Raw genomic sequence first — 13927 nt, 5'->3', positions numbered from 1 at the left:
CTTAAAATCAGCTGAAGTAATAATCACCTTTAAACCACACAAATGGTTCTTCTGCCATCTTGTGTTCTAAACTAGAAATGGCACCAAGACAAAGCAAAAGATGCCACAAAGCAGAATGGTGTTGCGATAGAAATCTATAATGTGAGTAAAGTTTTAAATGCAGGGTTGGGCAAATCTTATTTCCGATCATTGGTTGGCTGTGTCTTGTAGAGCATCCAGGGAATGAGGAGATAAAAGTCCTGTTCTCAAAATTATTTATAACTGGTTAAATATGGTTGCTCAGAATATATCCATATTTAAGATATACTGAGATATAGATCTATAGATACATAGATATAGATCTTTCTATCATTTCTCTACCATCTCTCTCTCTCTCTCTCTCTCTCTCTCTCTCTCTCTCTCTCTCTCTCTCTCTCTCTCTCTCTCTCTCTCTCTCTCTCTTTGTTTTGTGTGTGTGTGTGTGTGTGTGTATGCACACTTTTATCATATAGCTATGCTGGCCACATGACCAAGGAAATTCTCTTCGGACATACATATAGACATGTCCAATTCTAGGGCATGGTGCTCATTTGTGTTTCTTGGCCAAGGGAGCCAGCATTGTCCAAAGAGAATTTCCATGGTCATATGGCCAGCACGGCTATATGACAAAGGTGCATGGAATGCTGTTAACTTTCCACCGTAGTGGTACCTATTTATCTACTCGCATTTGCATGCTTTCAAACTGCTAGGTGGGCAGGAGCTGGGACAAGGATGGGTGCTCACCTTGTTGCATGGAGCTGGGGTTTCGAACACAGGCTGTGAGCTCTTCAAGCTGAGCATCTTTAACTGCTCTCTCTCTCTCTCTCTCTCTCTCTCACACACACACACACACACACACACAAACACACTATATCATCTCTCTCTCTCTCATCCTATGTATCACCCTTCTATCTCCTCTGTCTGTCTGTCTGTCTGTCTGTCTATCTATCTATCTATCTATCTATCTATCTATCTATCTATCTATCTATCTATCTATCTATCTATCTATCTATCTATCTATCTATCTATCTATCCATCCATCCATCCATCCATCCATCTCTATCTATCATCATTAATAGGTATTGTTTGTAATTCAATTTGAGTTTCACAGGTGACTTGAAGCACTCAAAAAGAAATTTTGCATAGGATGGTCACTGAATGTATAAATGCTATCATCTCGTAATCTCCAGTTCCAGCAGAAACTGGAAAAACCGACAGTTACAAACGGGTCTTTTAAATTTAAATTTAGTTTAATTAATTTAATTTTAAAGTTAAGGTTTTTATCCTTTTAATATTTTACATGGTATTTTTACTGAATGATTGTAAATTGCCTCAAGTTGCCTTTGGTGCGTTGCAGCATGTAAGTTAAATAAATACATAAATACATAAATAAAATCTTGCTAAACATTTCTACTTTCCCAATGAATTCTAAATACGTTTCCTCCATATTTCAATGCTATGTTTTTCCTTATATTTCCTCCTTATTCATTCTTCCTCACTGTCAGAGGCGGATATTGTGTTTGGCGCTACAAAATTTGTGGCAGGAGACACTATGGGTTTTTTTCTTTTTCTTAAAAAAAAAAGCTAATGTTTAAAACCGAGCCACATTCAGATAAGCATTATCCTCCTTTTTTCTACCTTTTTATAAATGCAGATGCATACGAGAGTAATAATAATAATAATAATAATAATAATAATAATAATAATAATAATAATAATAATAATAATCAGTTCCAAAGCGGGGAAGCCGGGTTGCAACATGGCAGCTTCTGTTTAACGATTTTGCACAATTAGAGTTGGGTTTGGCTTCTTGTTTTGCTGTGTTTCTGGTGAAGAAGTGGTGTTTCAAGAATGGCTACATTTCCGTGAATTGCATACAGTAGAACAATCTGTGCTGCACTATTAGAGTTAATTATAGAGGTTTTTAAAATATCTGTTTTCGTTGGCAGTGCACAATGCCCTGTTAGTAGTAGGCATTGATTTGTAATTATCATTGATTCTCCACCTGTTCTTTTGTGAAGCTGTGAGCACTAACGTGTGTGCGTGCATAGGGGTGTACATAGAAGGGCAACTGCAGATAATTATGGGGAAAGGTTGCTTTGCCTACCTTCTGAACTGACAAGCTAAAAGAAAAGATGCTGGTGGTTATTTGACCTGGATGCTGCGTTTAGCGTTGTCCTTTGCTCATGGGTCCTGTTGGTGACAGCAATAACTGACCATACAATCCAGAACAATTGTGAAAGGAGCCGTGGTGGCACAGTGACTAGAATGCAGTATTGCAGGCTAACTCTGCCCAGAGCTAGCAGTTCGTTCCTGACTGGCTCAAGGTTGACTCAGTCTGGGAGGATCCAGACTGTTGGGGGCAATAAGTGCTATTGCTCTTGGTAAATAATAGGAGCCGTGGTAGCACGGTGGTTAATATTGTAGGCTGATTCTGTTCACTGCCATGAGTTCGATCCTGACTGGCTCAAAATTGACTCAGCCTTCCATCCTTCTGAGGTTGGTAAAAAAGAGGACCCAGATTGTTGCGGGCAAATAAACCTCTTAGAGGGGGCTGTAAAGCACTGTGAAGCGGTATATAAGTTTAAGTGCTATAAGGAAAGGAAGGAAGGAAGGAAGGAAGGAAGGAGGGAAGGAAGGAAGGAAGGAAGGAAGGAAGGAAGGAAGGAGCTGTGCAATGGTTAGAATGCAACTTTGCAGGCAAACTCTGCCTACAGCCATGAGTTTGATCCTGACTGGCTCAAGGTTGACTCAGCCTTCCATCCTTCCGAGGTCAGTAAAATGAGGACCCAGATTATTGGGGGGGCAATAGGCTGACTCTGTAAACTGCTTAGAGAGGGCTGTAAAGCACTGTGGAGCGGTATATAAGTCTAAGTCAGCGGCTCCCAACCTTTTCTATACCCCACACCCCTAAAACGTTTCTGATACATTCTTGCACCCCTTACAAAAGTTGGAAATAACGGCAACAAATTATGCATATACACTATAATTTGGAAAACCCAAGTTTTCACACTCCCTGGAATATTGTCTTGCACCCCTAGTTGGGAACCCCTGGTCCAAGTGCTATTGCTAAAAGAACAATGTTACTCAGTAAAGTGCTTCTGCATTGGTAGCAGTTTTATTCGTCATTGTTGGGATTCCTAATTTATTTATTTTTGAACAACTTAAAAAGACCTTTTTGAAGCTACTCTCAGGTCCCTACTGGGACGCTGCCATTCTGAGGAGAGGGGGAAGTGCTACTTGGGGATTGAAGAGGTTGTTTCTGCTTTTGCTTTGATGTATCCGTATGGGAACTGGGGAGGGAGGAATAAGGCCTTAAAGGCCATTTGGCTTGACTCCTTTCTGGCCAGCTCACGCCCGTTACCAAAGTCGCGGCACCGGAGAACAACTTGTTATCACCTTTTCGGCTCAGAGTTCTCACTTCACGCGCAGGAACTTCAGATTCTGCCTGACCTCTCTGCAATCACTTTCTTTCAGGAAAAGATTCCTTTTGAAATAAAGCTCGTTTCAAGAGTCATGCTTTCCTGGGGAGTGAGCTGAGGCAGGACTTTACTGCTACCTTGTAACGATCAAAATGCAATTTTTACTTCTCCCAGTTCCTTCATATTTTTTTACCCCCCTTTTATCTTCCAGAAGTATCATTACCAAGATGAGGATGCTCCACATGACCATACTTTACCTCGTTTAACCCATGAAATGAGAGGTCCAGAATTAGTCCACATTTCTGAAAAGAACTTGTCGCAGATAGAAAATGTCCATGGATATGTCCTACAGTCGCACATCTCACCTCTGAAGGTCAGTAAAGCTCCTTTGTGACCGTAATCTCTGACATAAATTAAAACACCAAGAATAGAGGCATGTCTTATCTGATGAGAATGATGTCACAGGTAGTCCTCAACTTACAGCCATCCGTTCAGTGACCATTTGAAATTATAACGGTGCTGGGGAAAAAATGACTTAGAACCATTTTTTTTCACACTTATGACCATTGAAATATCCCCATGTGTTCAAAATTCAGACACTTGGCAACTGGCATGTACTTATGGCAGTTGCAGTGCTTCCCGGGGTCATGTGATCCCCTTTTGCGACCTGGAAAGCCAATGGGGAAGCCATATTCACTTAACAACCCTGTTACTAACTTAACAATTGCCGTGATTCATTTAACATCTCTGGCGAGGAAGGTCAGTAAAAGGGGGGCAAAATTCACTTAGCAACTCACTTAGCAACAGAAATTTGGACCTCAATTTTTGGTCGTAAGTTGAGGACTGCCTGTACAAATTGTAACCGTTCTAAGTGTGGTTAAGCTTTGACAAATCTTGTATCTGCAACAGGTTTTGTTCCTATTCTCTACAGAAGCGTTGTTTTGCAGAGAAAGGACGTAATTAGCTGAAGAGATATTGTCAAGAAGAGGATAAGCTTTCCAGTTCCTAAGCTATGTTCACGGCAATCTTTTAATATTTTGTCTAACCGGCTGAAAGCAGCCAGACTCTTTGTGTCTTTGTATAAAAACGGAGCATGAAGAACAAGATACAGATCAAAATTATAGGAGGATTCAAATGCAAAACTAAACATTAAGAAATGGCATCACATTATGTCGGTCCCCCCAAACCACATTTTCACCAGCTTCTGGAAGTAAATAAGGATGGAGTTCGTGCACTCTTCGTGTTGAAAGCAGGGGGCCACTACAGAGAGTACTCATCCTTAAGTCTCTTCACACCTTATTTTGCGGTAGACATGGATTCTTAGCAGGACCTCCCTATTTTTTAGGTTAAGAGTGATGGACATTGGGAAAAGTCTCTAAGAGATCCAGTCCTACCTCGAGCAGAGGTATCCTGCTGGAGAACCTTGCTGTGGGGTTTCTAAGTTTCATCCTGTTTCTCTTTATGATGGCTAGTTTACCTCTATCAGATCTCTTGTGTGCTACATCATTGGATCCTATTGACAGTCCTTAGTTTGGAAATGACCAGAGTTTTGACATAAGTGGATCCTTCAGCTGTGTGAAAAACACTAGGGTGGTGGTGTTGGTGGTGGTGGTGGTGATGATGATGATGATGATGATGACGACAAGACATTTGATGCAATCTTTTTCTGTAACTTAAAGATTAAGCTATGGGTACAAATGCCTGTTTCCTTCCTATGCATATTTGTGTACTTGATCTCCTGTCCTCCAGGTAGGTTTGGATTGCAACCTCCAAGCTGGTGGGAGATTCTGGGAGTTGCAGCCCCAACAGGTTTGGAGAATAGGTGGTCTTCTAGGACATCTGGCAAGGGTCAAAACATTAAAGTTCATACAAAATGTTTGGTTGTTGTTCAGTCACTATGACATGTCCAACTCTTGGTGATCCCATGGATCATAGTATGCCAGCCGTCGCCAGCCCGTCCTCCACCGTCTCCCAGAATTTACCCAAATTCATGTTTGTTGTGTCAATGGCAATACCTCACCTCTGTCATCCTCTTCTCCTTTTGCCTTCCATCTTTCCCAACATCTTTTCCAGTGAGTCCTCTTTTCTTATTTGGTGGCCAAAGCATTTGAGCTTCGGCTTCATACAAAATGCAGTGGTGGGATTCAAATAGGTGAGCCACCGGTGGTTGTCTGTGTGGATGCCGCTTCCGGAAGTCCGTTCTGGGCCAGGGCGACAAAAAAATAGCTACTGGTTCTGCCGAAGTGGTGCGAACCGGCTGAATCCTACCACTGACAAAATGGTACATGTTATGAGTCTACAAAGTAGGGTGCTTTCTCTCTGCAATGCCTTGGACGACATCGTGATAGATTGCAGTGGTATCATTGGATTCTAGCACTTGGGAAAAAAAATAGTACATTGCAGAAGTAGGAATAGTGAATCTCTGCCATTGGAACCGAGCTTAGCACAGGTGCTGCTGGTGACAATCAGCAACTAGCCAAAAAACACTTTATCCAGTGATTCCTGTCTGATTACTTATACTCCTTTGTTAGAGCATCAGATGCAAACTTTAGCCGGAGGTCTACCAGGTCTTACCTGTCTACCAAGGTCTTAATGGTCTACCATATCTTGGATATTGTGGTGCAATGTGGACTGGATTCCCAGGAGGGAGGGGCTGCATTCCAGAGGACACAATGGGGTTTGGAAAGTTTGGTTGGCAGAAAGAGGGTTCAAACAGAACCTAGCTTTTCCCTAGCTTTTCCAAGAGTAGCGATGTAGTTATGCAAGTAGCTGCTTTAGTCTGGCAAGATTCTGTCTGTAGGCAAAGAACAATAAAGACAGCTACTGTTAAGTAACTCTTAGTTCTTGAGGCCTGGCAGATAGGAAGGGCTCAGTGTTACCTACAACGGTTTCTGATGGAAGTGAGGATGTCACTAACAACCAGACTGTCTTATTGTTCTGTTCCAGCCTACGACCGGCCCTGTTTGAATGTCAGGGACAACCCCTTTTTATAGTCAACAGGCTGGAAAAACCCAACCAAATTTATTTACAAAGAAATCAAACATTCAAACAAGAGTTAAACCAAAAGTTCAAACAAGAGTTAAACAGGAATAACAGACCAGGACTCTAGCAGAAGATCTTCAAACGGTTGCCTTCAGCAACCAGCACCTCCCACACCTTCCCCTTTTATCAGCAGTCCCAAGGTGTGGCTTCTCATTGCCTTCTCCTCTTCTCACCGAGTTGCCTCATTGCCTTCCTCTGTTCTGCTCTGCTGGATTGCCTCCTGCTCCTAGCGTCCCTGAATATATCCAGCTGTGAATCATCTACGTCTAATACCTCGTGCTCACACGGCTGAGTCTGAGGAGGAACATGATGGGAGGGGTCAGGCTGAGAGTCCTGCAGTGCATCAGAGCCTCCCTCTGATACCAAAGGCTCTCCTCTTCCTCTTCAGAATCATCAGACTCAGCTGCCGGTATCACAGGCTGATGCTGAATCACAACACTTATATTCTGGGCACTGAGCTATGGCGGCACAATGGTTAGAAAGCAGTATTACAGGCAAACTCTGCCCATTGCCAGGAGTTCAATCCTAACCCACTCAGTGTTGACTCAGCCTTCCATCCTTCTGAGGTCGGTAAAATGAGGACTCAGATTGTCGGGGGACAATATGCCGACTCTGTAAACTGCTTAGAGAGGGTTGTAAAGCACTACACAGCGGTATATAACTAAGTGCTACTGCCACTCTTCATTTCCAGTATTCTCCTTTATTATAACCTTTATGGTGCTCTCGGGTGTTAGCAATGTTGGCCTTATTTTCTAAGAGGGAGCTAAGCAGAAGGCTTAAGTGCTCCTGCCATTTTCTCTAAAATTACAGAAAATTGGTCTTATGTCTGTTGAATATTTCCACTGGAAACAAAGATACACAATGCTTGTACAGGTACTCCTCAATTTGCAACCACAAGTGGGACCAGAATTTTCATTGCTAAGCAAGGTAGTCATTGAGTCATGACTGATTTTATAACTTTCTTTTTGGCCACATTGTTAAGCAAATCACTACAGGTTGTTAAGTAAATCACCTGGACATTAAGTGAATCCGGCCTCCCCCATTGCTTACCGGAATGTCAAGGTATTGTTTAACAGCTAACCAGCTTATGTAATGTACCATGTAAGATGTAATGTAATGATGAGAATGACTCAGCAGGGTCTGTGTCTCTTTAAGAGCCTTTGTATAAAGGCAAGGCTCTGCTGATGTGTTCTCTCTTCCATTTCCTGCTGTAATTGTGGTCTGTTGAATCCAGCTGTATTAGCACATGTATGTATGTTGTATGTATGTTGTTACTAGTTATGATAGTGTAGATAGTGTAAGATAAACCACCATTTAATATAGACCACTGTTTACTATGTTTACTCCTGGATTATCTTGTGCAATAAGATTGTGCACGCTCTGACAGCAAAGCTGTTTGGGAAGGTCACAAATGGGCAATCACATGACCTCAGGATATGGCAACCCATTGTAAGTTCACGTTGGATGTCAAGGGCTTGAATTCTGGACATGTGGCTGCAGGATGCTGCAACAGTTATATGTGAAGATTGATTGTAAGTCACTTTTTAGTGCCATTATAACTTTGAATGGTTGTTAAATGAATGATTGTAAGTCGAGCACTACCCATACAGTGCCTGATAATTAAAGACACCTTTGCTTCTCCCATTTACAGGTAGTTCTCGACTTACAATCATTTAGTGACTGTTTGAAGTTGCAGTGGCACTGAAAGAAGTGACCTACAATCGTTTCTCACACTTATGACTGTTGTACCATCCCCACGATCATGTGTTCAATATTTGGATGCTTGTCAACTGGCTCATATTTATGACGGTTGCAGTGTCCCGGGATCACGTGATCCCCCTTTTGCGACCTTCTGCTTAGCAAAGTCAATGGGGAAGCCGGATTCACTTATCAACCCTGTCACTTACTTAAGAACTTCAGGGATTCTTCTAACAACAGTGGCCAAAAAAAAGGTTGTAAAATGAGGCAAAACTCACTTCACGACTGTCTCGGTTAGTAACAGAAAGTTTGGGCTCAGTTGAGGTCATAAGTCAAGAACTACTTGTATATCACGATTTCTGGAAGCTCAAAGGCTGTGACCAGATTCCTTTTGAGTAAAAGGCATCCTCTGCAAGTCTGGAGTAAATAAAATGTAGCCCATTTTACTCCTTAAAACAAGCCGAAGTATGAAAACATCTCTCAATTATTGGTCCCAACTATTTTGGAGCCTCTCCAGGGCACAAAATAGATACTGGAACTCAAATGAGTGACCTGACTTACTCTGAGAGTTGCAGAAGAGTTGCTGATGGACTACACAGAGGCCCAAGCTGTACCATTTGCAATCTGCATTGATTTTTAAAAGCAAAAACGATAGGGCTTAGCCTGCTGCCATCTCTTTTCTTCCAAAGCCTTCATCCCTGCCATACTTTGATGGAACACTAGATGGCGCACTTAACTGGCAAACTTTTTTATCCGGGCAATAGTTGTGATACCAAGAGTTGATAAGACAAACTTAGGAAGAAACGAAATCACGGCAAGAGAAAGTGCCTGTCTAACATGGCCTCTACAGCAGTGCTTTGAAGACAGTGATGTGGGGTTTTTGCAGTCAAAAGGGTGGGATTTATTCGGTACAAGGTTCAGCTTCAAGCAGAGTTCTCCAGCCTTGTCAACTTTTAAGACTTGTGGACTTCAGCTCCCAGAATTCCTCAGCCAGCGATGCAGATTCTGGGCGATGCTGGTTGAGGAATTCTGGGAGCTGAAGTCCACAAGTCTTAATGTTGACAAGGTTGCAAACCCCCGGGGCTTCAACCAATCATTCAGGAGGCAGAAAATTGAAAATGTCTTCGAAGAAGCTTTGAAGACTGTTGAAATGAACGGACCCTTTTGATCAAATGAGAAGATCAATCTCTCTCTCTCTGGATTGCTATTGTCATGTCCCTGGTTTGTCTGATGGCTGAAAATGTGTGGGCAATGGGAATGAGTGCACTGTCACTCTCCTATTTCAAGGAAAGTCTTTCCGATTCTTCCATTCATCTGCAATTCAAATGCTGCATTTCGTAATGATCTCTCATTCATTCCCAGTCTGATTAAAGCACCATCATCTCCAGTCCCTCCGGGGAAAGAGATCTAATCAGTTGACAGCCTAATAAACATTGCATTTGCTAAAATGAGAGTTGGGGATTTGTAATTATAAGGTTGGTGTCTTCCTTCTCCTGTCCTTTCTGTGTACCGGGACGGTTCTCCTTAAAGTTAAAACTTAGCCAGTCTGGCAAAATTGTATTCTGTGGAGGAGAATTTATTGTCATTATTGACCATCTCAAGGTAGAAAGAAAAAAAAAGATTCTTATACAGGCATGCCTCAATTTTCAACCAAAACGGGGACCAGAATTTCCATTGCTAAGCAAAGTGGTTGTTAAGTGTTAAAGTCTGCCCAGTTTTACGACTTTTGAGGCCACCGTTGTTAAGCAAACCTCTGTGGTTGTTAAGAGGATGCGACTTCCCCCGTTGACTTCGTTGACTTCGCTTGCAAATTGCAATGACATGACCCTGGGATGCTGCAACCATACAAGCAGATTGCCAAGCAACTGAAATCGCTCACGGGACTGTTGGCATGCTGCAGTGGTTGTAAGTGCGAGGACTGGTCATAAGTGACTTTCCCCAGTGCCATTATAAGTTTGAGCAATCACTAAATGGAGGATTGAAAGTAGAGGACTACGCTCTGCTAAAGTGAGAAAGCACATCTACTCTTCTGGCAAATTACAGTAGTAGCCAAAATTGTGGAAAACCTTTTGGGGAAAAGTGTACAGTAGAAATGCCACCTTTGGTTACGTTTCCACAAATTTTTCTTCTTTCTTTATAACTGTAGCCTTGTTCACTTAATAATAGTATTTTACACCGCTTTCTGAGCAACCAGTCAACTCTTTGCACCATGACTTTAATTTTATTACTTTTTACAAGCTCACTAAATGAAAGAACACCAAAAAAAAACCAACCAATTTGATAGTGATCACATAACATATTGACAAATGTCCTCTTCTCAGCTTCAATACATGACATCAATAACTGAATCCTACTGTAATCTGATTGGTTCATTGCCAAAACAAGATGACACCTGATTGGCTCTCTAAACACTCATGCTCATTGGCTACAATCAGATGAAGGAAAGCTACCTGATATCAACCTAAGCAAGTTGTGCTTCCTTTTTCTGGTTATTTGCCTATAATGTTTCACAGAATACAGTACAGATAATTGAACAAACTTTGTTGCGTTACATTCTTGATTAAATTATCTTTCCACCGATATAAAATTTTATGGTACTACTCCAAAATAAAAAAAAGTGGTGTTATCAGTCATCAAACCTCAAAAATACACTTTTCCCAAAAGGTTTCCACAATTTTGGCCACTACTGTATAGTGCTATCAGCACCTTGGACAGCTCACGGCATAAATTTGGACTGGTTTCAACGTAGGTGGTCCATCTTTCGGAATCTGCCTAAATCAGTGATGGCGAACCTTTTAGAGACCGAGTGCCCAAACTGCAACCCAAAACCCACTTATGTATCATCGGGTGCTGGGTGGGCGTGGCCCGTTGGGTGGGCGTGGCTGCGGTGGTAATGGCAGACTGGGTGGGACTAAAAAGTTCAATCAATCAATTCCAACTTTGCAAGATCTTTTTTTTTCCTGCAAGAAGTTGAAATTGATTGATTGATTGAACCTTTTTTTTTTTGCACACAGCGGTGGAGGCCTAAAGCGAAAAGGTTTTATAAAGCCCAACTGAAGGCCTAGGACTGGGCCGATGGCATGGGTGCCTACAGAGAGGGCTCTGTGTGCCACCTGTGGCACCCATGCCATAGGTTCGCCACCACGGGCCTAAATCAACCACGTCTTGGCAGAAGAATTTGACGAGTCCTTCTTCACTTCTGCTTGTTACGAGTTGTAGAATAGCCATAGCAACAGTCCTTAGACTGATATATTGACCCATAGTGCTTTATAGAAGAGTTCCCCAATCTTTCTGGCTTTGCAGACCAGTGCGGGGGGGGGGGCGGGACAGGAGATGGTTCCATGTGATTGTCGGGCAAGCACACGCACAGCTGCATTTGCGCAAGCGGCAGGCATGCGGGACTGTCGCTCACGCAAGTGGGGATGTGTGTGGGCACACACTCACCCGCCACTTCCGCGGCCTGGTTCCAAACAGCTCACGGCCCGGTAGCAGGCCACGACCCAAGGGTTGGGGACCCCTGCTTTATAGCATTCTCTAAGCACTTTACAACACCAGCATATTGCCCACAGCAATCTGGGTCCTCGTTTTATTGATCTCGGAAGAATGGCAGGCAGAGTTAAGCTTAAACCATTCAGGATCAAACTCCTGCTTGTGGGCAGTGCTAGCCTGCAGTACTGCATTCTAACCACTACGCTGCCGCACAATAGAACAGGAGTCTTCAAACTGGGGCCTTTTCTGACTTGTGGACTTCAACTCCCAGAATTCCTCAGCCAGGCACGCATGCCTGGCTGAGGAATTCTGGGAGTTGAAGTCCACAAGTCAGAAAAGGATCAGGTTTGAAGACCCCTTCAATAGAACATCAATTAAAGAGCTACAGACTCACTGAAATCCTAAACATCTGGACAAATGCAAAAAATAAAGGCGTGTCTCAGTCTGACCTTTGTGGGAAAGAGGCATCCTGAAACTGGGAACACTTAGGAAGATTCCTAAGGACTGTCTCTGCAGCAGGATTGTAAGGGGTGCCTCGCTTTCTGAATCCTGGTCAAAGTCTTGCTGAGATCCTCACTCTAAAGTTGCTCAACAGTGAGATGGGGGACTTATAAATTTAATAATAAATAAATAAATAAATGAAGTCAGTCCAGTCTAGTTGAGAACCTGTCCCTTTCAGCTTTCTTCCTAACCTTTGATTCTATCCTGCCCTGCTCAAGTAACTCTGGAGAACCTGCGTTGAGTGTTTCTTTTTTCAGCTGAACAATATGGCAAGCCTAATTTTTAATCTCCTTTGCTATGATGAGTGGCTTCATTCTAATATTGAAACCCTGGATGGCTTGGCACAAAGTTAGGACGTTTTAGAGTGGTGACTTTATACTCAGCAGCATTTCAGTTTTTCAGTCCCTCCCCAAAGAGATTAGAACAGGGGTCTTCAAACTCGGCCCTTTTATGACTCATGGACTTCAACTCCCAGAATTCCTCAGCCAGGCACACTGGGTGAGGAATTCTGGGAGTTGAAGTCCATGAGTCATAAAAGGGCCAAGTTTGAAGAACGCTGGATTAGAAGCTTCTTTGCTGGTCATCTCCAATTCTCTTGATCTTGGAATCCTGGGAACATTCGGAGAACACTATGAGCCAATTAGTGCTGATTAGGGAACTGGAGGCCAAAACATATGAAGAGTGTTTTGCAGGAACTGGGACGAGGGTTGATATGATAGCAGACTTCCATTATCTCCACAAAGAAGAGAAGATCATCCTATTCTCCAAAGCAGCTGAAGGCAGAACAAGAAGCAATGGATGGAAACTAACCAAAGAGAGAAGCAGCCTAGAACTAAGAAGAAATTTCCTGACAGTTAGAACAATTAACTAGTGGAACAACCTGCCTCCAGACGTTGTGGGTGCTCTGATGCTGGAGGTTTCTAAGAAGAGATTGGACAACATTTGTCTAAAATGGTATAAGGCAGAGGTGTCAAACTGCCGGCCCCCAGGCCGGATGCATCATGCCCAAACCGTGCCCACCCCATTGCCGACAATGGGAGAAAAAAATCGTGACACGTCACGTGACATTGTGAGTTTAACACTCCTGGTATAAGGACTTCTGCTTGAGCAAGGGATGGGGGCTAGGAGACCTCCAAGGTCCCTTCCAACTCTGTCATTCTATTCTATTCTATTCTATTCTATTCTGTTCTGTTCTGTTCTGTTCTGTTCTATTCTATTCTATTCTATTCTATTCTATTCTATTCTATTCTATTCTATTCTATTCTACTCTACTCTACTCTACTCTACTCTACTCTACTCTACTCTACTCTACTCTGTTCTGTTCTGTTCTCATTCTGTTCAATTGGAGTCTGCCCAAAGCATCATTCATTCAGTGCTTTCTCCATGTTATAGAAAGTCACGGAACAAAAGCAAAATCACCTGGCTGGGTATTGTGCAGAAAAAAGAAATGAAATCAATTATTAGCTGTCTCCTCTACAATTTTCAATTTTATATGTTTGAATGTGTCTTGTTTTTTTTCAAATCAAAGCAGTGCATTTGTGGCTCGTGTTAAAGTTCTCATTAAGTGCTGTGAAAAGCGTATATTATATGTGCCTTTTTTTTTACAACCAGGCAGCCAGCTGAAATGAAAAATGGGCAATTATTTCCAAACAAATTGAATGCAGGTTAAGTTATGGGAACTAGAAGTCAGTGTACAGCAGGGGTGTCAAACTGCTGGCCCATGGGCCAGATGCATCATGCCAAAACCGCACCCACCC

At 42.6% G+C, this 13927-nt stretch overlaps 1 protein-coding gene across 1 annotated transcript in view; it reads left to right on the top strand.

Annotated features, from left to right (window-relative positions):
• The window catches only part of DLG2 (discs large MAGUK scaffold protein 2), a gene marked incomplete at both ends in the record, with an annotated part of 1167883 nt that overhangs the window by 638679 nt on the left and 515277 nt on the right, over nt 1-13927 (top strand). Inside the window, one exon of the mRNA XM_081327813.1 lies at nt 3652-3813. Coding sequence (XP_081183939.1) covers nt 3652-3813 — 162 coding nt within the window. The remainder of the gene's footprint in view (nt 1-3651; nt 3814-13927) is intronic.

Source organism: Vipera berus (assembly GCF_964194415.1).
Source record: "Vipera berus genome assembly, chromosome: 4".
In the NCBI taxonomy this organism is placed as follows: domain Eukaryota; kingdom Metazoa; phylum Chordata; class Lepidosauria; order Squamata; family Viperidae; genus Vipera; species Vipera berus.
Note: the sequence above shows the minus strand (reverse complement) of the source record. Positions and strands in the feature narration are given on the sequence as shown.